Source organism: Octopus sinensis, linkage group LG2, assembly GCF_006345805.1.
Source record: "Octopus sinensis linkage group LG2, ASM634580v1, whole genome shotgun sequence".
NCBI lineage: Eukaryota > Metazoa > Mollusca > Cephalopoda > Octopoda > Octopodidae > Octopus > Octopus sinensis.
The window spans coordinates 178,280,772-178,307,957 of record NC_042998.1 but is presented as its reverse complement, the minus strand read 5'-3'; the positions used below and the strand labels follow the sequence as shown (position 1 = coordinate 178,307,957).

General features: G+C 36.2%; 1 protein-coding gene across 3 annotated transcripts in view; it reads right to left on the bottom strand.

Annotated features, from left to right (window-relative positions):
• Positions 1-26,823, bottom strand: part of LOC115223035 — a 51,825-nt gene extending 25,002 nt beyond the window's left edge. The window contains exons 1-5 of one of the 3 annotated variants that reach the window (XM_036500478.1): positions 26,569-26,823; positions 24,359-24,472; positions 21,124-21,197; positions 14,285-14,344; positions 7,238-7,321 (exon numbers count right to left, since the gene is read on the bottom strand). In XM_036500478.1, coding sequence (XP_036356371.1) covers positions 7,238-7,321; positions 14,285-14,344; positions 21,124-21,197; positions 24,359-24,448 — 308 coding nt within the window. In that variant the 5' untranslated portion in view covers positions 24,449-24,472; positions 26,569-26,823. The remainder of the gene's footprint in view (positions 1-7,237; positions 7,322-14,284; positions 14,345-21,123; positions 21,198-24,358; positions 24,473-26,568) is intronic. The other 2 variants (XM_036500479.1, XM_029793468.2) reach the window with 2 other exon arrangements.
• Positions 26,824-27,186: the final 363 nt, after the last annotated feature.

The following is a 27,186-nucleotide window of genomic DNA, read 5'->3' as shown; positions in this document are numbered from 1 at the left end:
GCACATGTATTGTGTCATCTCATAAATAATGCGCTTTTCTCAATTGCATGAGCTAAAAGTCGGAGGGGAGCGGGATAAACTACTTGCATCAACTTACTATAAAAGCAGGTACTAATTTTACCTTGTCCTTATTCTTAGCGCAAAGTTTTGAAGAGTGCAGTTCGACTTTAACAGTTATTTTTCCAGAGCTATAACAGAAGTGACAAAGGAGCATGTTCGGCATATTTTGCTTTATGAGTTCAATAAAGGCAATAACACAGCGGAAAGTACAAGGAATATTAATGCAGCTTATGGGGATCGGGCATAAGCAAGTGTCCATGGTGGTTCCAGAAATTCCGAGTCGGAGACTACTGCCTAGAAGATGAGCCCCATCTTGGAAGATCTGTAGAGCTCGACGAGGACGTCCTGCAAACCCTGGTGGAACCAGATCCCATCGTAACTGCTGAGGAACTAACAGAGAAGCTTGGATTTGGTCATTCAACCATTCATCGACACCTACCTGCGTGCCAACGGAAAAGTCAGCAAATTGGGTCAATGGGTTCCTCACAAACTTTCCGAGTCTAATCGCGCACAGAGAGTGAATGTGTGCTTTTCTTCGCTGTCACGTTTCACGAATAAACCTTTTTGGGATCGAATAGTGACCGGTGACAAAAAGTGGGTTCTCTATAAAAAATGTCAAGCGTTGAAGACAGTGGGTAAAGAAAAAAGAAACACCGGCATCCCAGGCTAAAGAAGGTCTTCATTTATGTAAGGTGTTATCTGTTTGGTGGGATATGAAAGGTTTAGTCCACTTCAAACTTTTAAACCCAAACCAAACGATAACAAAGGAGATCTACTGCGAGCAGCTTGAGCGGCTTAAGTCAGCGCTAGAAGAAAAACGACCAGTTTTGGTTTCAAGATGAAAGGTGATCTTCTAAGATAATGCTCGGCTATATATACAGCAAGGACGACATTCCAAAGGCTGGAGCAGTTTGAATAGGAAACGATGCCCCATCCACCATATTTGCCAGACATGCCGTATCTGATTATCACTTATTCCGCAGTCTTCAAAATCATTTTGACGGAAAAAATATAAATTCTGTAGACGAAGTCAGAACATTACTGGAGGAGTAATTTTTCGTCAAAGACAAGTGAATTTTAGAAGAGGGGCCTTGCAAGTCTACCAGATAGCTGGAAGAACATTGTAGAAAATGAAGGAGAGTATATTTTAGATTAAAAAAGAACTTTGTTTATCTTAATTTTGAAAAATAAAAGAAGCATAAAAAAACCGCATTATTTATGAGATGACCCACTACATACATAAATGCAAAAATACCCTGCAGATGTTGAAATTCCAATGAAGGTGCCTTGGATCTTAGAAACCGGTTCTTTCTCTATTGGCAAGAAATCTTGAAATAAAACTGAATAATGACTTACATAACTATGAGTAGGTGCATAATGATGTCTGGAGAACATATGTACTAAAGAAATTAAAGATGATTAAAAGCAATATGGTCGAGAAACTAAAAACTTTTATTTCGCACAATTTGAAACTAATCCATCTCTAGCTATTCTCCTTTAATACATACATTTTGGTTCTACCTAAAAAGCAAAGACGTAACAAAGCAATCGATAGTCTTTACAAGTGCACACATACACGTAAATGCATGTACATATGTAATCATATACACAGAAGTAGAGAACACGCATGTGCTCTAAAGCAATGGGAACTTGATAACATTTCGGAATCTCCTGAATTAGTGAAACTCACAAAAGTTACATACTTATTCTCATTAGATTTGTTCTGGCAATTTTTCAGAAATATAAGACTGGCTTCTGCTCCATTTCTGCCAGACATATTTTACTCTCAACTTAACAGTTCAACACGAGGCCCTGGACGCTGCAGATCGAGTTCAATCCCGTTGTCCATCAACTTGGGAAGGTATCCTTTGTGAGAGCCACAGGTTGATTTTGTTCGTGTAATTTGGTTCAAGTAAACTACACAGACAATCCACTGTTGTTGACATTGAGTAGCGAGGTCAGAAGCCGTAAACCTACAGGTTTGAGATCTGATGATACGCCGTAAAGCTAAGCAAGCGCTTTATGGACGTGAAACCCTGAGTAATTCCATAAACTGGCCATATCCAACTCTTTATATAATATATTGCACTATAACTTAGAGTATGCTTCTTTTACGGATTCATGTGTTACCTACCGACGGTATATGTATATGTATATATATATATATAATATATATATATATATATATATATATATATTATATATATATATATATATATATATATATATATATATATATATATATATATATATATATATATATTATATATATATATATATATATGTACATATATACATGCATATATGTATATATAATATATATGTATATATATAAATTATATATATATATATATACATACACTCGCATACAAGCTGCATGTACAAAAATATATATATACGTCTCATTTCTCACCGGTCAGACCTCAGTTGATTTCTTCTAGAGAAGGGGAGAAAGAGAGAGAGAGAGAGAGAGAGAGAGAGAGAAGAGAGAGAGAGAGAGAGAGAGAGAGAGAGAGAGTATCGATTCTAGTATTGCGCTGTTATTTTAGTCGACCTCAAAAACGAAACTAATCTCGGCGGAATTTGAACTTAGAGCGCAGAAGATTGGAACGAATACTGCACGATATCACATGCGAGGTTCTAACGGTTATAATGCATACATACATGCATACATACATACATACATACATACATACATACATACATACATACATACATACGTACGTACGTACATACATACATAAATTGAATCGTCTGCGGACGAATGATTACGTATGTAATTTATTCGGTAATAGACGAAACCGGTATACGATTAATTCTTGATTTTTATATAATTTTTATCTGTCTTGCCCGCCTATGTTCTGGTGTTCGCTGAATTTTCTCTGGAGAACATTCTTTCTTTGTAGTTAGATTGCATGTGATCTTCTTCTAGCGTATGGTTATCCACCAAGTGGTTTAGCCCTAAATATACACATGTATTGAACTTTTTTCTGATTTTTTTCAGATTTTTTATATGCTGGGCTACTGGTTTTAAATTGATATTAATTAATTGTTAGGGAATAAAAATTCCGGCATAACAGGGGTTCAAATTATTCTCAATGAGGAAATATATATTTTCATTTAGAGATAGTAGGCCCCTTCATCTCACCATATAAAAGAATTCCAATTTAAATACTTAATACTTTATAACTTTGCTACACGTATTTCTTGAGGTACATTTCCCGGTTCCTTAACCACGTCGTGTTTTGCTGGAACCATCCTTACAAAATACCCCCAATCATCAGGTCTCTATATCACTTTCTCATAGTTTGATACTATAAACTATATTTTAATTTTAAACAAATAAGTATGGCATATACAGATAAGATAGTACCCCTGGAGTGGAATTCCTCACTGAAAGACATAACTATCCCACCAAAAAAAAAAAAAAAGAATTCAAAATTAAATTAATTAATAATATAAAGAATTTCATAAAAAGACTTAAATGGAAAGCACACTACTATAATAATGAAAATACTATAGACATTAATAATACAGACAATAATAAATTTATTAAGAATAAATTTAAATCTAGGAAAGAACCGCCGTACAATAAAGAAATACAAAACTTGGAACACAAACTTTGGGGGATAGTAAAAAATGTAGAATTTTATAAATATCCGAACAGGCATAATAATCATTTTAAAAACTTAGCTATCAAGATAAAAGAACTGAGAAATACTGAAGGAATCTTTGTGCAATCGAACAAACCAGAAACTTACATAAATTAGATATAGAAACATGATAGTTTACTAGAGAAAGAAATCAACAAAAAATATAAAATAGTCCAAAATAATACTTTAAAGAAAAATAAATAAGTGTTATAAAGAAGTTCTGACGAATTATGAACTAGATAAAAAAAAGAGCCCTATGTGCCATTACACCCAAGGATAACGCTAAAAGACCATAATGATAATTTCTATGCAGACCCTAAAGTCCGATTAATATGCCCATGTAAGTTGGACCTAGGGAAATTAAGTAAATTAATATTATATAAGTATATAATCAAATTAAATAATTCAGGTAACCTAAAGCTATGGGGCAGTACAATAGAAACTTTACAATGGTTTAAAAATATAAATAACAATAAGGAATCTAGGGAATATTATTTCATCAATAAATAAGTATAGGTTGAATACATATTACTATGACAAATTAAATAAGCATCTGAATAGGAGTGCTGGAGACGGTAATAGTTGTAACTGTAGAGATAAAAATCACTTTAAATTTAATGGAAGATGTAATGCTAGTGATGTAGTATATAAATGTGTGGTTTCTGTAAAAGTAGATGGAAATGAAAATAGTGGAATAAATAATACGGATATTGAAAATTATCCAGATAGAACGTATATATGGTCGACATCGAATAAAATTAAACAACGAATAGCACAGCACTTGAATTCATGTAAAAATAAGAAACTTAGGAATTCGACAGGACTAAGTAAATACGTTTGGAGTTGAATGTCGAAAAAAATCAATTATGAATTAAAGTGGGATATAATATGTAAAGCGAAATCGTATAGAATTGGAAATAGGTCATGTCTGTTATGTACCCATGAATTCATGGAGATATTATGGGTTAAAACGGGGCTTCTGAATGCTCAGAAGGAAAGAAAAATTAAATGTAAACATAGACTGAAATGCCTAATTAATAACGCCTAACCCTAAATTTAAAGCGTAAGTATTATTAATACTATTATTATTTAATATGAATGTACTAGGTTAAATTAACTTACAGTTAGATGTGGGTAGGAATAGCAGTGCGGTGTGAGTGATTAAAGGGTGGGAATAATACGGAATAACACGAAATAAAAAAAGTAATGTTCCCATGATGCATTTTTGTATTTTCGTGGACTATGGTTACTATTAAGATAATATGTTAAGTAATTGTTTAAAAGAAGCATGAAGTAGGTCTGTGTATGGTTCGCAGGACCTTGCGATGTCAAGCCGTAATTAAGACGTAGTAGGACAATGGAGCCAACGGTGATTTGAATATAGTTAGTTAGTTAATTCTTTGGCTCAAGAAGCAAAAAGCAAGGCCATGTAGGGGGACATGGAGTTATGTACAGGGTGGTGTTCAGGTAAAGAGTTCAGGCCACTTGTGGTCAAGGGAGACTTTGACCACATCAAAGTCATCGGCATCTTCACCATCTCGTCCGGCAGCTTATTCCACGGATCCGCAACCCGGACGGAGAAAGCCCCTCTCCTTCGATTGAGATGAAATCGTCGCAGATAGAGCTTTTCGGAATGACCCCGCAGCCAACGCTCTGGAGCAGGAGTGAAGAACAGGAGAAAGATGGCAGTGTAGATACTATATATATATATGGTATCTACACTCAGAGCAACTTGATACTGCCGTCTTTGTCTTTCTATCTTTGTCCATCTTCTCTTTCTATCTTTGTCAAGTTGTTTCCATCTCGAGTTGCAACTGAGTTTTCATTCTCACCTATTCTGAAAGCATTGGCTTACGGATGTTCAAACCGAATACCAACCGCACCGGTCTCACCAATCAGAGACGGTCTGAATAGTCAATGGGCACTGCCTTTTGTATCCTGATTAACGTATAAGGGAACAACCCAAGGCACGCTCACGTTCTAGATCATAGCCGAGAAAATCTTTCAGTCACTAACCATCTCCAACCACTTTCACACTGACAAACTGTATCCTACGTTCTGTTATTTTTTTCAATACTACAATAGTTTCTACTTTGAACAAACTCAGCACCAGATCGAACTAATTCTAATAAAAACTTCCTCCTTTATTTCTCGGTGGTTATTGCATTTATTTTCCTGAACACACTAATATTTCCACCCAAACCGCATCACTGATGTTTTCTATCTGAGGTTAACTGGGTAAGATTAATGTGGCTGAATCATCAAAAGTTAACACTTTCAACAATTCTACTCAATTAATTTCAGTTCACAAGACTCAGAGGCTCTCAGAGAACTAGAGCCACCGAGTGCCTCACTCCAGTGTAGTCGATAACAAATCATATACAAACGTAAATGCATTTGTGCACATGTTATAGACGCGGGTATATACGTATGTGGAGCAGCGTGGTGCTTAATACCATCAATTTTCTGTTTTACGTTTGTACTACAGGAGATATGTAGTAGTTAGTGATATATACCGACCGAGAAAGCTGGTGTTATCTTTAACCTTTAAAAAGAGCCTAGTACCTTGGTCGATAAAATCATTATTACTAGAGAAAACCCGGGCAGTGAAATAGTTAAAACTGAAGCTTATTTTCGACCTTCTGTTGCTGTAAGTTCATATCCTGTGAGGTTCAAAATTTGTTTTCCATTTATCTCAAATCGATAAAATGAATGCGAGAAAGTTATTTAAAACATTTCAATCGACTATATACCTAAACCTGCTGACACTTAAGCTGGAATCACTTAATGGTTAAATGGCCTAAATAATTTAAGAGAAAATAAATTAAGAGAAAATAATTTAAGAGAAAAGTGGGCAAAATAATTTAAGAGAAATTTCTAATGACATGCATAATACACTACATCTAATGAATGGGATGATGTGATGCTTTTTCTTTTCTAAACTGCATTAATGACAAGTCTTCCTTGTGGAAAACATAACCGGTTATGCTTTAATAATGGTCTATTGAATAAAAGTAATGTGCCTGGTTTATAGAGAACCTAAATATGAATTTCTGACGCTTATGCTCTTCTCAAATGCAATATCGCATAATAATCCCAGTGGTTCCAGGTAGAATGGGAAACACAAATTAGCAAGCTGGTTTTGTCGAAACATGCAACGTGAAACACGATTAGCAAGCTGGTTTTGTCGAAACATGCAACGTGAAACACGATTAGCAAGCTGGTTTTGTCCAACATGGAATCCTCTTGAATGAAATGGATGTCGCATCGGAATAGATGGACATGTCAGCAATGTACATGGCCAAGACAGGAATCAGTGAGATTCAGGACCTTTACAAAAGGCATTAGTGAAATATACACGAAAACTTTCCAACTGATAATTGGAATCAACCAACGGATTAATTTGGTGAAGCCAGCCCAGAGCAGCACAGCCAATGTTACCAAGTCTTAAAGAAGACGAGGTCAATATTAATCAATATTAATTTACAATCGCGCTTTCTCCATAATTTCATGTTTTTCTTTACCTTTGGGTATGTGCTGTCTTCTCTTTTTCTTCATTTGGTTCATGACCATAAATACATCGATATCCGCATGGTTGATTCGGTTTGCTAAAGTGAAAGGAAAGAAATGTTATTTCATATAAAGAATATCTTAGAAATCAAGGAGAATCACGAACACAAATACAAACCTACAGACATCAAAACATATCTATATGTGAAATTTAAACTTCCAGCTAGTTTCCATAGTTAATTAGTAGTTCACTCCTTTTTCACAACGGAATACGTTTTATAATGACTACAGTAGCATCCACCCTTAGGGGTTAGCCATATTTAAATGGCAAATATACGTCACAATGACTATATATATATATATATATATATATATATATACACAAACACACACACACACACACAAACACACACACACACACACACACACACACACACACACACACACACACACACACACACACACAAAGTAAAGATAATAATAGTTGTGATCCATGGATGGAATTTATAAATATTCTAATGCATCACTAAACACGTTTCCACATATCACATGCTTCTTACGATCATAACACGTATTCCTGAAATGATTACAGCGGAGTCCACAGGTACCTATGGGCACCGGGTGAATCATATTCGTTCGTTCATTTGCTCAAACGATATGGCATTAACGCTGGGAGCAGCGGATGTATAACTGAGGGTAGTTTATCAATTTTGACCAACGAAAACGTTGAATGGGATATGTGAGTAGCTCTGTGTGTATTTGGTAGGGAGGAATAGAAGATGAAAAAGAAACGGTGATTATAATAATCCTTCCTTTCCCTCTTTCCACTACCGTCTACTCTATCAGATACACATAGAACCGCCCACATAACCCACTCAAGCTTTCATTGGTCAAAATTGATAAACAACCCTCAATTATACACCCGTTGCTTCCAACGCTAATGTCATATCGCCTAATGAAATGAACGCATACATATGATTCACCCGATGTCCATGGATACTGCGGACTGTACTGTAATCAACCTAAGAATACGGACTATGATAGTAAGTAACATGTTATTTGTGGAAACCCGCGTAGCGATGCATTAAAATATTTATAAATTCTATCCATGGATTATTATTATTACTCGGTACAACCCCCAAATCTGCTATTGCCAGTTGGTATCATGAGGCTGTAGTGTCTTTTAAATTATTGTATGTTACCTCTCAAAATAAATATGATTATGTTTTCTTCACATCTAACGTTGAAGTTTCTGAACGCATGCACAAATCCATACAGACATATGATGGCCTTAGATGCAGATTATGATACTCAAAATACGTATGCACACATACAAACAAGAAAAAAACATGTACTCACAGGCTCATACACGTATAAACAAACAAATACAATTATACAATACCATTTAGAATAAATTCTCTGTGGTGTATGTTAGAAATTTTATTTACATGAAAATATCAGCTATGAAAAAAAGTTATAATCAGAGTCCAGTTGAAAGTTAATTAGTTTATATATATATATCAGGTCATCCCATAAGTTCTATCTGAATTCTAGTGATCAAATGTTATATTTAATTGAAATTTAATCATCAACGTACATTCCCCGATTATCTATGACTTCCTTCCATCTATTTACAAGCTTTTTAATCCCATCAATGTAAAACTCTTTCGGTTTCAAAGTGAAAAACTCTGAAATGTCAGTTTCGACCGCCTCCTGGCTTGCGAAAGTATGTCCCCCAAATGATTCTGTAAACTACGAAACAAGGTCGGGAGAATAAGGTGGATGAGGAATCTTTTCCCAGCGAAGCTCTTGGATCTTCTGCGATGGGATCTTTGCAGTGTGGGGTTGCACATTGTCCTGATGAATCGTCACTCCTTTTTGATTCACTAAATCAGGTCTTTTTTTCTTCAAAGCTTGGTTCAAACGTTCTAACTACTGACAGTAGACTTGAGCATTGATTGTTGCATTAGGTGGTAACAATTGAAAGTGAATTACTCCTTTGCAATCCTACCAGATAGAGAGAACCTTTTCCCCATGAAGTTCCCTTCTCGGTTGTGGTTGCGCTTTTTCCCTTATATCAAGCTACTGTTGACGACATTTAATATTTTGATAGAAGATCCATTTTGCGTCACCAGTCACAAGTCTATCCAAAAATGGGGAAATGAGTTCGCGAGAATGGAGAGAAGAGCATATGTCAACTGGGAATTTGCGGTTGCTTTCGCAAAATTCATGAGTCGTCCATTTTCCAAGTTTAGGAACCTTTCCAAGTTGTTGAAAATGACGATGAACAGTTGTATGGTTTGAACTAAGCTTTATTACCAATTCTTCAACTGATAATGCAGGATTTTCTTCAAGTAATGCCTCAAGGAGCTTATGATTAAACTCAACTGGACGTCCTCTTCCATCTTCATCTTCAAGGCTGAAATCTCCACTTCTGAATTTTGCAAACCATCTTCTGCAAGTTCTTTCATTCAAGCATTCTTTCCCATAAACTGAGTGTATGTTTTGAGTCACTTCGGCTGCAGAGTTTTCTTTTTTGTACTCATAAAGCATTATGTGCTTCAAATGCTTTTTGGATACTTCCATGTTAGAAAGGATTTTAATCAAAGGCATTTTAATTCTATTATTCTGTAAAATAATATTTAATTAGTTTAAATGTACACAAATGCATAAAAATAATTTTAATTCCATTTGACATTCTAAAATACTATTAAATTTCATTGAATTTTTAAAAATTTTAATCGGACAGAACTGATACGTATATACTAGAGTAAGCACATAAATGCGAAACAAGGTGGAAAAAAAAGTACTCGAGTATCGGAAGGAGAGTAATATGCTTTATTAAAAAAGCAGCAAAAATATCACAAAAACTGTTGCTCAGAGTTTCACGTTCCCGTTCGTCGGACAAGTGTTTTAATTTATGCGTGTATTCCCATGCATATAGTTGCATATCTAGATATGCATATCTAGATATGCATATATATATATATATATATATATATATATATATATATATATATATATATATATATTATATATATATATATATATATATATATATATATATATATATTTAAATGATAAACTTCAGTTTCAGTCATGGACTGGATCTGTAGTCTTCGAATTAGTTTTCTCCTGGTTTTGAGAAGCCTAATTTCTCAAGATTTGTATTTAGTCAGTGTATACATATCCCAAGGCCCCAATAATTACAGATATAAAGCTGAACTTGTAATTTGGATAGAGTGACTGCAGATTTCTCAGTAGTTGAGCGATGTATTCTCTTTTTCACTGATCTTCAGCTCTATGTTAACATCCGCTGGGCAGCTAATTTCCATAAATGTTTATAGTTTGTCTTATCTATCCCAAATCCTTATATCAGGTCTGTTGTGCTTACATTTTATTGAGGTTTTCACTGGTACATTCTACCATTATTCCTTTTTATTATAGTGTCCTACCTACAGTATAACGTCTCATCGGCAGATAACACCGTGATGACATTTTCGTACAACTGCTTATGACGTGGGTGATATCTTCGTTGTTAACTCCGCAAAGTCTGCATCGGTTGTCACATTTTACTGCTTTTCCTGCATCTCTATCCCTTTTGTGCATCAGGTACTTGGTTGATAGTTCCTGTTCCTGGATTGCAAACGCATACCCTTCAAAGTGGGAGGTAGTAATACGGCTATTTGTTCATGATAGACTGCGTTGATGATCGATGTTACTATCATCTCAGAGATTTCTACTAACACATCCATGGATAGTTTTCTGCTCAAATAGGTTAATATTTTCATGTGATGATACGTTGCGGTAGAGTCGTGTGATTTTTTTGTGCATGTATTCTAGGTTATCAGACAAAGAATGTTGCGCAAGGAGCTGCCTTCTAAGTCTTATGATGTTATGAGCCTCATGTATGCAAACTTGGTCAAGGGATGCACTTCGACACTTGGTGGTTAAAAGATGTTGCCGAAGGCATGTGATGGACATTCAAAGGCCGCCTTGTTTTCGTTTTAGGTAGAGGCGTTCTACGTTACTGTTTATGTGGAAATTATGTGTGCTTGTTAGCATTTTTCGGGTTTTTACATCAATGGCTCGGATCTCATCAGGCGTCCAGTCAAGCAGACTAAATGTTGGTATGAGTACTGGTACTGAAAACACACCGTGGGACATTGTTTTATTGAATGCAAAAAGTTCCGAGGTCCAAATTTTCTTTATTCGGCTGTAATCTTTAGTGACACGTGCTTCGTTAGAGGTGTCATTGTAAGATATGTTTTCACTCATCACTAGATACCTGTAACATTCCTTGTCAGATATAGGGGAAGCAGTTAAATCACTGATGGAGATGTTGCTAGTCTGGTTTATGGTTTTCCTTCTTTTCATAACCATATAACATTTACCCTGACCAAACTGCAACCCAATATCCTTTGAGAATGTTGTAACCAAGTCAAGGTTCTTTTTCATATCGTGCATATTTTTTGCATATAGTTTCAAGTCATCTACAAAGAAACTGTGTAATTTTTGTATTTCTGTTTCCTTTTGAACCAGTGAGACTTCCTTTAGATGAATGATAAGGGGTTTACAGAAAGTATAAGCAACATCACAGGGAGGCTGTTGCCTTGGAATATGCCTTTACGATACTGTATTCTATCAGTGATAATACAGTCACTCTTTGAGTTTAATGTATGTATGTATGTATGTATGTATGTATGTATGTATGTATGTATGTATGTATGTATGTATGTATGAATGTATGTATGTATGTATGTGTGTGTGTATGTGTGTGTGTGTGTGAATGTGTGTGTATGTATGTATATGTGAATGTATGTACGTATGTATGAATGTATGTCATTATTCAGTTTAATTTCAAGGTTTCATACCAACTCAGAAAGAGCAGGTTTTTAACATAGATCCAAGGCACCATCATTGTAAAGATTTATAGAAACCATTAGAAGTTACGTAACCTAGGACCTTATCCTTTCAGATGTATTTGTATGTAAGATTTCAGACATATACGTGTAAAACAATGACCCACAGCTTTAGAACATAGATATAAATACGCGCACACATGTACATACATATATGCATGCATGCATACATACATACATACATAATACATACATACATACATACATACATACATACATACACACACACATACATACATACATACATACATACGCACACACATACATACACACGCATACATACATACATACATACATACATACATACATACACACATACATACACACACACATACATACATACATACATACATACACACATACATACACACACACATACATACATACATACACACATACATACATACACACACACATACATACATACATACATACATACATACATACATACATACATACATACATACATACATACATACATACATACATGTGTGCATGTGTGAGTGTGTGTGTGTGTTTATGTGTGCTGAGTATCACAACCAAGATACTGTATTACACTGTGTAACACGACTTTTGTGCTTGGGTAACAACTGCTATTTCCTATTAGATTACCTCTAGAAAGTATGAAAAATGGTTAACATTTCCTTAAAACTTTGCGTCTGTTACATTCACTCAAACCCTAAAGAATCCCTTTCAATGCATGGCTATGATGCTCTCCCACAACTCTTGTTCATGATCAGAGATGCACATATTGTTATATTAAGGTCAAGTAACTGACAAGCAAATGTATGGTATTGAGCAGAATATTTGCTATAACGATAATTCTGCTTCAGCAGCTCAACGTTGAATCTATCTAAATATATGATGGGAAATAAGTCAGTTTCAGAACATTGATGTCCAGGTCACAAAAGCAATGTTTGAAGGGAATAGCAGTCATTTCCATTGATTTCTAGATAGAAACAAACTGGAAATAACACTTGCTGGCCAAAGACAAAAGAAAAAAAAGAAAATATTGTTATACAGTATTATCAATCTACGGTTTTTACCGTAGAAGGACTTGTCCCAAACTTTGGCATCGAGAGTTACACAAATGCCAGAAATGGGCGCCACTGCATAGTGCCAAGGACTCCAAATTTGCCATCAAGATGTAGGACAAGATACTGTGATAGCCTGGGCTTCCGAGGCCCACAGCTCTTCAATATCCTCCCGAAGAACCTCAGAGACCTGCATGGGGTGGATGCAGATGTCTTTAAAAATTAAACTGGATCTCTTCTTGTCAGGTGTCCCAGATGAACCAACTTCACGGCAGGATGTGCAGATGAGGGCAGCTGCATCGAACTCTCTCATGCACCAAATGGCAATTGCTAAAAAGCATTCGTGAAGTAAAATCATGTAGCAACACCAAATGGCGGTGCCCCAGCATGGCCACAGCTTGTGAGCTGAAACTAGATAAAAAAAAAATACAAGAACAAGTAGAAATAATAACGAAATGCCTGCACTAGTTCACGGAAGAAATTTTCTTAGGTGGGTGCAAACCCAGATCCAAAATATTTTACAAACAAAGTTTTATTATTCTTTTTGTTCTTTGTTCTGTGAGGGGAAACCTAACTTGAATTTGATTTTTATAGATATCTATTTATGCCCTGTTTTCTAAATCTGAAAAAAGTAACTAGGGGTCCAAATTTTGATTTTACATCCCCACGAAAAATTTAGGGTGTGCGCTTGTACCTCCCCCCCCCCGTTCTCGGGTCCATGATTGCCTGATGTACAAAAGATATAAGGGAAACAAGTAAACCATTTAGATACGACAACCAATGCAGACTCTTGAAATTAGCACTGAGGTTGCCACTCATACTATGGGTAAAAGTAAAGTTCCTTCCCCAGTCATAGTGACTCATGAGGGCTGGTTTCCCGGTTTTCATGGCGTATAAATTCCCCATGTGGATGGGACACCTATCCGTCGTAGGATTACTCATTTTTGTCAGCTGAGTAGACTGGAGCAACGTGAAATGAAGTGTTTTGCTCAAGAACACAACATGTTGCCCGGTCCAGGAATTGAAACCACAATCGTACGATCATGGGTCCAACACCCCTAACCACTAAACCACTGTCCGAAAATATCATCTCGATATTATTTACCTGACAGGCATGCTGTCTTTGGCAGAACTTTGTACAGTTAAATCCGTAGAACGGATAGGCCTAAGGATACAAATACAAGAAATTACAATTTTGTGGAGGGCATAGTTATAAAATGGAAGAATAGTTGTAGAATATTTCTGCCAGGACCTAAATAAAATGTATGCATAACAGACCAGGTATAATGCCGAGACAGAGGAGAAGAATTGTGCAGAGTTGATGCAAATTAACTACCTTACAGAGGTCAACAATGTTAACGATTAGTGAAAAAACAAATATTTATGACGAATTAATGAGAAATCTGCAGATAATCCACACTTTAAGATTTATGCCTGTAATTATTAGAGCACTTTAACTAACTGCCTCAGCCCCAATCCTGAGAAGTAGAGCTTTACAAAACCAGAAAGAAACCAGCTACGAAGAAAATTAAGGCTTTAATTTCCTTATTAGCTGGTTTCTTTCTATAAAGAGCATTACGAAAATATATAAAATATTTCAGAAGTTCAGCATGTAACATACATACATACATACATACATACATACATACATACATACATACATACATACATAAAAACAAAAATACCCTGTTGTTGATGTTGAAATTCCAATGAAGGAGCCTTGGATCTAGCTTAGAAACCGGTTTTTTCTTTACTAGCAAGAAATCTTGAAATAAACTAAATAATGACATATAAACATACGAGGATCGACTGAAAAGTTCATAGGCTGACCAAGATATATATGTGTGCGTGCTTGGCATCTGTTAGTCTCGAAAGACTATGGATCTGCGCCTTGTATTGGATTGGTGTTGCAGCATTGCTTGTGACTGACAAGGACAATGCATGAGTGAGTCACGGCACGTACAAAAGGCAAGTGTGCTTTCCGTTGTCACTGCCTGATATTTATGATTGATCTTTCAAAATATTTTCTTTCTCAACTTTCTCAAGGTCTTTTGTTTTTTTAAATGGGAGAGAGATAGATAGAGAAAGATCGAGTAAGAGAAAGCTAGGGAGAGTCCGAGAGAAAGGAAGAGTAAGAGTGGGAAAGTGAGAGAGAAAAGAGAGAGAAATAAAGAGGGAGAATATGGCGATAAGAAACAGAAAGGAAGCAACAGAAACTATGTAGTTGGGAAGCAAGCTTCTTATCACACAGCCACGCCTGAAAGTATCTATGTGTATCATCATATATATATATGTATATATATATATATATATATATTATATATATATATATATATATATATATATATATATATATATATATATACATACATCTTTTATCTTTTACTTGTTTCAGCCGTTAGAGTGCACTCATGTTAGGGCACCAACACCGGCTGTCAAGCGGTGGTGAGGGGTAAACACACACACACACACACACACATACACACACACACGTGTATATGTATGTATATATATATATATATATAGGTTGAATGAAAAGGCAACTTTCGAGATATTGACAATCATAACACATTATTTTCCTCAATATATTTTTTCGAAAGACATACCCACTCACACGAAATATATATAGATACTAAAAATCTATATAAAATATATGAATATATAAAAATATATAAATATATAAAATATAAAATATATATTCGTATGAGATCGTCTGAATCCGTTCAAAAACATAAAACGGTCAGATGTTAAATATACACAATCAATGCATTGCAAAATCATAACTATTAAAAGCTGAATGGTTAACTAAAAAAGTGAATACTTAATTTTTGTCACAACATAGAATACATGGTCCAAGTATGAAGTCTTTCGCTATCACTTAAACAATCTTTTAAAAAGATTTTTAATTTTTTAAAAACTTTTCCCTGATGAAGGAAATATATATACTCGAGCGAGGTACAAATAGTTTACCTTTTCTGAAATACCTTTCCTGAAACGGTCGTAGGATATATACGAACTCGATCTATGGACTTTAGTATTCAGTTTTTTAGCTACCCATTCAGCTTTTAATATTTATGATTTTGCAATGCATTGACTAAGGAAATGTATATACTCGAGATGGGTATGGTAGCAATATCCATTTTAGCCATTTTGAAATGTGGCGCGAATTGGCAATATGACGTAATGTCTTTGCCGAAGAATTATCATTTTCGTTTTTTTCCCATTGGCTAATATAACTGCTCATATAAAGATTCTAGAAGTTTCGAAAAGAATGTTTGTCCTGAATTTCGATTCTTTTTGGTCAGGTTGAGCAGTTATAAAAACCCTGGAGAGACTTGGGGAGAGACTTTAGTGTTCGTTGGTAGTCACTCAACTCCACGTCACTCACTCTTTTGGAGACATCGGTAATTTTTATGCCTTGTCCAAGTTAATCACAAATCTATTTTGATTTGTTGGTTAATGCATTAGATAGTAAGAAGACATTAGCTAAGGAATTTATGGTCGTTTTCCTTCACGACGAAGTTATCTTTCTTACTGTAAATAACATAAAATGTTATATTTATATAATACAAATAATTAAAAAGAAAATGTTTCTCTTCACGTTTGTTTTTCAACTGAGCATAGATAAATATGCATTTCTGTAATCTTTGATTTATGTTTCTTATAGCGGTTTAAAGGACACGATTAAAATATTCAACATACATGGTCGTTGATGTAGCGTTCCATGCGTATATGTCTCTATGACGTTATAACTGTAGTTAGGGTTTTAGATATAATGATAACACTTGAGTATAAGTGACGTTGAATCATTATATTCTCCCTTACTCAGAGAAAAGCCTAAATAAATAGTATAACCTAAGAGAAAGCTTAAGGTAGAATAACCGAAAACCGCCGAAGGAAAGTATAAATAGTTCACCTTTTCTGAAATACCTTTCCTGAAACGGCCGTAGGATATATACGAATTCGATCTATGGACTCAAGTATTCATTTTATTTGCTACCCATTCAGCTTTTAATATTTATGATTTTGCAATGCATTGACTGTGTACATTCAACATCCGATATTTTTATGTTTTGGAACAGATTCAAACGATCTCATACGCATTTTGTATTTTTGTATTTTATATATTTATAAATTTTTATATATTCATATTTATATATTTTATATAAATTTTTAGTAGCTATATATTATATATTATATTGTATATTTCGAATATATTATATTGTATATTTTGAGCCAACCAAAACCTTGTGATTAGAATTGCTAGACGGAAACTCTCTCTCTCTCTCTCTCTCTCTCTCTCTTTACATATATATATATGTATATATATATGTGTGTGTGTGTGTATATATGTGTGTGCGTGCGTGCGTGTGTGGGTGTGAGTGTGTGTTTGTGTGTGTGTGTGTGTGTGTGTGTGGCTTCTTTGTGTTTTCACTCAAAGGTTTTGGTCGGTCCGGTGTCACACAGTGGAGCTGAACCCAGAAACACGTGGTTGGGAAGCACGCTTTTTAGCATTCAGCCACGCCTATATATATCTTCATACACGTATATATATATATATATATATATATATATATATATATATATATATATACATATTTTATGAAAGCTGCAAAATTATCACAGAACTATTATTCAGTGTTTCACGTTCCCGTTCGTCGGAAAACTGTGTTTGCATTCATGTGTGCATTTATGCGTCTATATACATACATGTATACATACACGCATGCATATATACATACACACATACATACATACATACATACATACATACATACATACATACATACATATATACATACATGCATACATACATACAGATCTCACTCCATGTGATTTTTACCTGTGGGATTACACAAAAGAGGTGTACAAGACAAAACCTCGCACACTAGAAGACTTGGAAACACGGATTCCGGAGGTTCTTAGTGATATCTCAGATGACGTCCTGGTAGGTATAAAAGACTAACTGGCATCTCTTGGCTAGTGTACAGGCGACAAACAGGTCGATGATGTTTAATGTGCACTCCACTGTCGTTATTTGATTGCCGTTATTTTGTGCGTCTGTGTGTAAAGATCAGTTGTATTTTGAAGGGTTGTTATATTTTTACCCTTAACTTAGAAATGGAGAAAGACAGAGTGCTATATATATATAAAAAAAAACAAGCCATTTAGAGTTAGAAATATTGCAGAAAAACGGGAAAAAGGTATGTCGATTCCTCACTAAAAACTCGAACATCCCAGATAAAATGGTATGAAGAGATTGATTGGCTTTGTGCAAGTATCGTCACAGAGAAACTCTACTATTGGCCATATTTGTTGTTTCAACTAAAAGCTAATCAGTCATGGGCAGATGGAGGCTATAATAATTATACAAACATCCTGAGTGACTGGAAGCATCACGGTAAATCAGTGAGTCATTTAAGTAGTTATAAAAGTTTGAAAACTTTCGAATTGTACGATATTGTGACAGCTATTAGTGAGTCTGCTAAACTGGAAAAAGAACGGCAGTTGAAGAAAATAGACAATATTTAAAGCAGTCGACAAATGCTGTGTTTTATATCTGTGTAAACAAGAGTTGCATTACGTGGACATGATGAAGGAAGTGACAGCCTTAATAGAGGAAATTACCGTGAATTATTGTAGTGCTTCGCTGAAATCGACAGCGTGTTTGCTTCTAGACTTTCTACTAAAGAGGGGTCGAAACAGTTTTCAGGAGTCTCAAGCACAATACAAAATGATCAAATACAAGCGATTGGAAATATCATCTCTGATGAAATTAGAAGCGAAGTTGATAGAGCTCCGTTTATGTCTATACAAGCTGACGAAATTAGAGACTGTGCAATGCATGCCCAATTGTTGATCATAATAAGATATGCATATGAAAACAAAACATGTGAACGATTTCTTGGATTCTATGAAGTCAGTGATGATAAAAGTGCCACAAGACTGGCTGATATGATTGCAACTGCACTGAACTCCTTCATTGACGCTGCAGATAAATTTGTGAGCCAGACTTACAAAGGAGCATTTCTTTAGCATCGTGTTGGGGAATGCCGTTATCATCAATCAATGGCCCAATGGGTGAGACAGTGGTTCTATGCTTATTTGCATAAGAATAGAACACTTTTGGGTTCTGTTTGATGTTTTTGATTACCCATTGTTCCTCCACAGCTCTTTGATTTTCAATGGAGGTTTTCATGTTGGTCTGCAGATGAAGTTTTTCCAGCTCTAGTCTTTTCATTGTTGTTGAATGTGGATGTTGTGTGTGGGAACATTTTAATTGGTTGATTTTTTTGTTGAGTCTTTTGATGCGCCTGATGAGTGTTGTTTTCTTTTTAGGGAGCCGGTTTCTGTTTGTGTTAGTAGATTTCTTGGGAGCGTGTTTAGAGCATGTATAGGTGACAATGTTTTCAAAGTGCTGCCACGCGGTCTCAATATGAGAGGAATTGAGAGTAAAAGACCAGTCGATGGAAGACAGATCCTTTCTGATTGTTCCCCAGTCCGCTTTGTGGAAGTTTATGTTGTCAAATGGGTGCCATGGAGTGGGATTGGCTGGTTTGGTTTTTATATGTCGGGAATTAAGATTGCAGAGTACCATGTCGTGGTCTGAGAGGAGAGTTTTTTCGACTGAAATACTGTGAACGTAGCTAGAGTGATTGGTCAATACCAGATCCAAGATCGTTTTATTCTGTCTCGTTGGTTCAAGCACTAGCTGAGTCAGGAAATACTCATCCATCAGATTAAAGAGCAGTTCTGCTGCTGCTCTATCTGATGTAGAGCACTTGCCTAACTTCAGAGTATCTGTGGGCCAGTTCACATGAGGGAGGTTAAAATCACCTATCACTAGTATGTTTCCGGGGTGGTACTTCCGAAGGAAGGACTTGACTTTGCTAAGGCACTCTTCAAAGTACTTTAGAGGTGCCTGGGGAGGCCTGTAAAGACCAACAATGGTTATGTCCTTGGCTTTGTTGTATAGTGATACCGATTCACAGTAGCCATTGGAAAATATGTCCTTGGCATCAAGTGAAAAGGAGTTATGGATAAAGATGGCTGTCCCTCCCTTATTTCGGTCTGTGCGATCCGCACGAACAATGGTGAAATCTTTTATTTTCACCTCTGCGTCCATATGGGTGTTGTTCAGGTGAGTCTCGGTAAGGATAAAGAAAGGGAAGCAATGTGCCATTTCGGCAAGCCAACTCTCTATATATGGGATCTTCCATTTTTGGGCAATAATTGATGGGTTGATGCCACGTAGATTTAACAGGAATGTCGAGGTAAGGGAAGTTGGTAATGGGTGAGTGGTCCTTGTGATTTGCATAGATGGTTGGTGATAGCTCGCTGGATCTCCTGGCTTAGGTCGGCCTTCATATTTTCTAGGTATGTCAGTAAAAAAGAGTTACTTGTTTGGTTTGCCACTTGGTCAGAGGATACATATTTCATGTTGGCGTTATTTGGTGTTTTTTCATGGTTCTGTCTACGTTGTTTGATTGTAGGAGGGGAAACGTGGTTGTATTTTGTTCTTGTTGTTGTCCTAGATTTCCTCTGTTTCTGTTTATATTTATTCTGTGATCGTTTTGTGCCCTTCAGATGGTGGTGGTTGCATTCTGGGTTCAGGCACATCCTTTGTGAGACAGAAGTTTGGCACAGTTTAGGATGGAATAAGGTGCATCCATTGCCTTTTGTGCATCCGTATTTAGGATCAGAACCATGGATTCTGTATTTAGGACAGTATTTGGGGTGGAGGTGGGAGCAATTTTTTCCTGTTATACCATATGGACAGGTGCCCATAACAATACTGTATTTTCTAGAAAACATTTGTAAACATACACTTCTCTTATAAAATGAAATCTATACTATATCGTGACGACAAATATTTTGTCATACCCACTATAAACCATTCTCCAACATAACAGCATAAAAAAAGTACATGAATGTCATACTTACTTGGAAGCGCTTAGATCCTGTTTTTTTTCATTTTTGAATCGTACTTCGTTTTCATAGGTATTTCTGTAATTTTCCTGAATAAAATAATAATAATAATATAATAATAATAATAATAATAATAATAATAATAATAATAAAAATAGTAATAATAATAATAATAATAATAATAATAATAATAATAATAATAATAATTATAATAATAATGGTTTGTTTTATTGGTCACAAGGGCCTAAGACATGGCGTAGAATATCGAAGGACGAGTTACAGCACAAAAAAAATTAGAAAGACGAAAATATGTTGAGTTAACATCAGTCAAGGGAAGAGACTCCCGCATTAAAGGATTTAACAGAGGATCTATAATAGAAAGCAGAGAAATAAATAACAAATATATAAATAAATAGGATCCCCAATTGCGGGGCAGTCCATTTAGAGCAATCAGGGGTAAACCCCACACCAAATCCCGAATTACTCTTCTATCTTCAAGGCACTGGAAAGAGCCCTCTTCCAGTTTCTATCCACTTGCTCAGAAAAGCATATTCAGAGTAGATCCATTCAGTCTCACCAGTCTTGTCGCTGTCGACCACCTTTTGATAAACACACTAGAAGGTAACACCCCCCTCTCTACCCTCACCTTCCTCTTCAAATGATATTTGATGAAATTGATGAGAGCTTGGCCAGATAGGAATGTGTCTGTCTTCAAACATTTCAGACGGGTCCACCACAGAGCATCTTTTGCCACAGCTACTAAATAAAGATCTGCCTTCCTTCTCTGCTAAGGGAAGGTGGTGCGCCAATCTTCACTATACACTCGGCGGATAGCTAAATTCTTCTTACACGCGACAACAGCTGTTCCACACAATCCCACGACTCTCTAATGCACGGACACTGGATTATTGTATGTAGGACAGTTTCGTCCCCATACAAGTATCTCGGGCAGGTTCGGCTGTTGGCACTTACATGCCTGAAGAGCTTGTCTAGAACGGGCAATGCCCCTCAGTAGCATTGTCAAGCCAAAGACTTTTGGAAATTGCCCATGATCTTCAATCCGAAAGTCCTCTGGAAAAGACTACTCAAACTGTTCTTGACAATACCTAGATTCAATCCTAGGCCATCATCACTCGTATCCTCAAGTAGCCCCCTATAGAAATCTTGGGTTGCTTTCCTGCTAACGATTTTGGGTAGCTTGTACAATACAGTGAGCGCCTGGCAACATTCTAGACCAAAACCAGACATTCAAATACTTAAGAATTAATGAATTAGATACAACACTCACAAATAGAAGAAAAAATAAGAAAGGAATACTATAGACGAGTTAGATTAATACTGAAAACAGAGATCAATGCGAAAACCAGATAATAGTTATCAACGCTCTGTTGACAAAGTTTCTCCAAAAGAAACAGCGAAACTTTCAAAATACAAAGATTTGGAAATAGAGGTAACTCGAAAGTTGGGCCTAAAATAGAAACAATTCCTATTATAATAGGCGCATTAGGTATGATAAAAAAAACATGCAGAGAAATGCATAGCAAAAACTCCAGGACTTACAAGTATATATAGCATTCAAAAATTAGCACTACTAGGTACCTCACACGTCCTACGTAAAACACTTTCAATACATTGAAAATAAGAGCACCACAACAAACCACAGCACATACCAAAGGCACTCAGAGCTGCGCTCGGTAGTGCAGTGAAAGCACATGATAAAAATAAGACAACTGAATAATAATAAGAAGAATGGTTTGAAATTTTGCCACAAGGGCAGCCACTTGGGGGTAGAGGACGTATCGATCACATCGACCCAGTGTTCAACTGGTACTTAATTTGTCGAGTTCGAAAGGATGAAAGGCAAAGTCGACTTCGGTTGAATCTGAACTCCGAAAGTAGAGACGGACGAAATGTCACTAAGCATTTTGTCCGGCGTGCTAACGATTCTGTCAGCCCGCCGCCTTCGCCAGCAACTGACAATGCATGGAAAACTAGACTGATCTTCGAAGATATGACGTGTAATTAATTATCAGTAGATTCTACTGATATACAAACACTGTGTCCATTGTCTAAACATGATAGATTTAACGTTTAAATGATTATCTCCAAACCACATGTATTATATTAAGCAATGTTTTTGTAATTTGATAATTTATTTACGACAGATGTCAACACTTCATTCTGCTTTCGGAATCTCTTCATCGGATGATGATCATTGATTAAAGTCCTGCAGGTGCAAGATACGTGTAGGAAATGACTTGTGATGACAAGCAAGGTGGTCAAAACGATAGTAACGAAGACGTGAGTGTAACAGTGGATGCGTTAAAACGATATATGAGTTATAAATGATTTTTTATATACATAAATGTGTGTGTGCATGTGAGAGTGAGTGTGCGTGAGTGTACCTGTCTGGATGTATGCGAGTGTATGTGTGCATGCATACACACACACACACACACACACACACACACACGAATAGAAATGGAATAAAATATTGGTCACCATGTAATAAAATATTGGTCACCATGTAATAAAAGGTGATTGTTGAAGCTACGTGAAAGTTTAATGTGTTACGTTCTCATATCACATTCACGCCTAGAATGCATTCTGGGAAATGATTCCAGTACTTAAGCAATATCTCGTTTTACTGACTCCGGAAAGATGATGGGTGACGTTGATTGACCCTGGCAAGATTTGACCTCAGAACGTATAAGTGTATAAGCCGTAACTAAATAACACAAACAACTCTTGTTCGATTTTCCTAACGATTCTTCCAAATTCATGTGAATGTTTAAGATAGCAATCATTAAGCAATGAACGTTATTAATGCTTCAAACAGGAATCTATCTATCTATCTATCTATCTATCTATCTATCTATCTATCTATCTATCTATCTATCTATCTATCTATCTATCTATCTATCTATCTATCTATCTATCTATCTGTCTGTCTGTCTGTCTGTCTGTCTGTCTGTCTGTCTGTCTCTCTCTCTCTCTCTCTCTCTGTCTCTGTCTCTGTCTCTCTATCTCTATCTCTATCTATCGATCTATCTATGCATACCTATGTTTATATTTTCTAGTATAAAATCAATGTTGTCTCAAAAGCTGTTACTTAACGATTCGACAAAATAAGTACCAGACTGCGATAGTAACCGAAATACGGTGTCCCTAGCAGGAAGATATATTATAAACTTGGCTAGATTATAATAGTAAAATGTTTATATGAATACAAAGAAATAAGTTTACTTACACCAATAGATTTTTGTAAATTTGCAATTCGCTCCCTATGCATCTGTCTCCTGCGTGCTTCATTATGTTCTTGGACACCACTTGAGGCCATTCTTCAAAATTTAAAATACAACTTCTAAAAACGACCCGATGATTATAGCAACAGCAACAACATTGTCATTAGCAACAACAAGAGTAAAAATCAGTTTGTTACAATAAAACCTTCATCTAATTCTGCCACTTATAGGATAAAAGTCTTAACAGGCAGATCTCTCTACAATATGTTAGAATACTACTAAAATCATATGAAGGAGTCTCTTGTTTGTCGTTTAACTTGCTAGAAATGAAACCAAATTCCATCAAATTAAATCCTGCCGCATTGAGAAAAAGATTAAAAGAAAAGGGTGCAACATGTCCTTATTTTAAAGCAGGAAATGTAATTTAGGCGGGAATTGTTAGCATATATTTCTATTCGTTGGTTCTTTGAAATACAGGCTGAGCTGCATTGAGAAGAAATTCTTTGAAAGAATGCACAAGGGAATGACAACGGAGAAGAGATTCTTGCAGACCTTGTTGTGATTCTTGGTCAGGGACTCCGTAATGATATGACCGAATTAGATACACTACCTGACTATTTGGAGCATCACTAAAGGAACCATCAACAACTTGACTGGTTTTAAAGGATATTGTCAATTTCCTTTTCAAATTGACTACAAAATATTATTTGTACAAGTTTCACTAATTCCTATCAGCAAGGAGTTTGCAAACGAAATTATAAGTCTTGCTTCTGATGAATATATGATGAGTGTGACGACAACAATCTCGTTACTGACTGGTCGCAGAATCTTATGAGAATAATTAAGTTCAGTTGGGAACAAAAGAAATCTGACGTTTAAGGAGTGTTTCTACATCTAAGTGTAAAATATTCATTTAACATATACACACACACACACATATATATATTTCTTTACTACCCACAAGGGGCTAAACATAGAGGGGACAAACAAGGACAGACAAAGGGAGTAAGTCGATTACATCGACTCCAGTGCGAAACTGGTACTTTATTTATCGACCCCGAAAGGATGAAAGGTAAAGTCGACCTCGGCGGAATTTGAACCCAGAACGTAATGACAGACGAAAAACCGTAAAGCATTTCGCCCGGCGCGCTAACGTTTCTGCCAGCTCGCCGCCTCTCACACACATATATATATATATGCATGTAAACGCGCGTGCGCACGCATACACACACACACGCACACATACAAAGGCACACAGAAACAAACACATACACGCGTGCGTGCACACACACACATATACACACACACACGCACACGCACTCAGAACAGAGACACAGACAGTGTCTTGCTCAAGGATTTCCGAAGCTGATTGAACCATAGAGGAACCGTCGTAATATACGTTGTGCCTTAAGCAAGTTTAGATCAGGCAGAACCTCTCTAGTCTGACTACAGCCGATTTCTTCTACAGACAGAAAAAGAGGAATCGATCGTTGCAAAGTTCTGAAACTTTATTTAACAACCCCGAAAAGATGAAAGGCGTACTTGACCACACCGAAGCTGGCAGAAACGTTAGCACGCCGGGCGAAATGCGTAGCCGTATTTCGTCTGCCGTTACGTTCTGAGTTCAAATTCCGCCGAGGTCGACTTTGCCTTTCATCCTTTCGGAGTCGATTAAATAAGTACCAGTTACGCACTGAGGTCGATGTAATCGACTTAATCGGTTTGACTGCCCTTGTTTGTCCCCTCTGTGTTTAGCCCCTTGTGGGTAGTAAAGAAATAGGTATTTGAATAGCCGGAATGGATATCTATTCAAAGCAATCTATCCAGCGGTCTTACGACTTGTCTTTGTGCTTGTGTTTATCCTCCTCACCGATTAACAACCGATAAAGTGTTGTTTACATCTTTGAAATATAGTGGTTTGTCAAAAGAAACCGATAAAGCAGTCTTAAAATACAAATAAGTCCTGGGGGTCTATTTGTACGAGGAAACACTTAAAGAAGGTGCCCAGCAATAGTTTGCAGTCTAATGACTGACAGCCCAGCACTTCATATTCTGTCAGTCTAATGACTGACAGAAGTTAAAGAAAACAAAACAAAAGAAAAGAAACAAAACAGACATAAGAAATATATTTATGTAAAAACATAGACCGACATACACATACACGCACACACACATACAGATACACACAAAAGTAAGTTTATAATGCGTTACTGACCTTTGTGACCTAGATAGAGCTGCTGTCACAACAATGCAGAGATGAAAAAATACGAAAGTGAGTTAAAGGTCACTGTTCGAAACTGTCGGCCCCGACTGTAGTTGACACTCTGAGTGGTTAACGGAACATAAAACAGAGCATAGGCGAAAATTTGTTCCCCAATCTGTTGAGATTGTTTAGCTTTTGCAATTTTTTTTCATATTTAATACGTCACCGCCGACTATGCAGCAATCAATGGTTTAATGACGTCATTTTCAAGGTCTCAGCTTGTAGATGTTTGTTTTGCGTAGTGTGTGGTGGTTGTGTGTGTATGTGTGTCAGTGAGTGTGTGTGTATGTGTGCGTGTGTATGTGCGCGTGCGTGTACAAACACATACATAGCTATCTTCTTTCCACTTCATATATCAACGTCTATTCTATCAATGTATATAGTACATAAGATCCAAGGATCAAAGTGTAGGAAGTTAGTTAGTTTCGATCAGTCCGTAGAATGTATACAAAACAACTTTCAGGAACAACAGTGCTTTATTGACATAGAAGGTTGTAAATTTTTCCCATATCGAAGTTCGACAAGCTGAGAAAAGTTATTTTATAGTTCACGGTTAGCAACTGCGGTTGC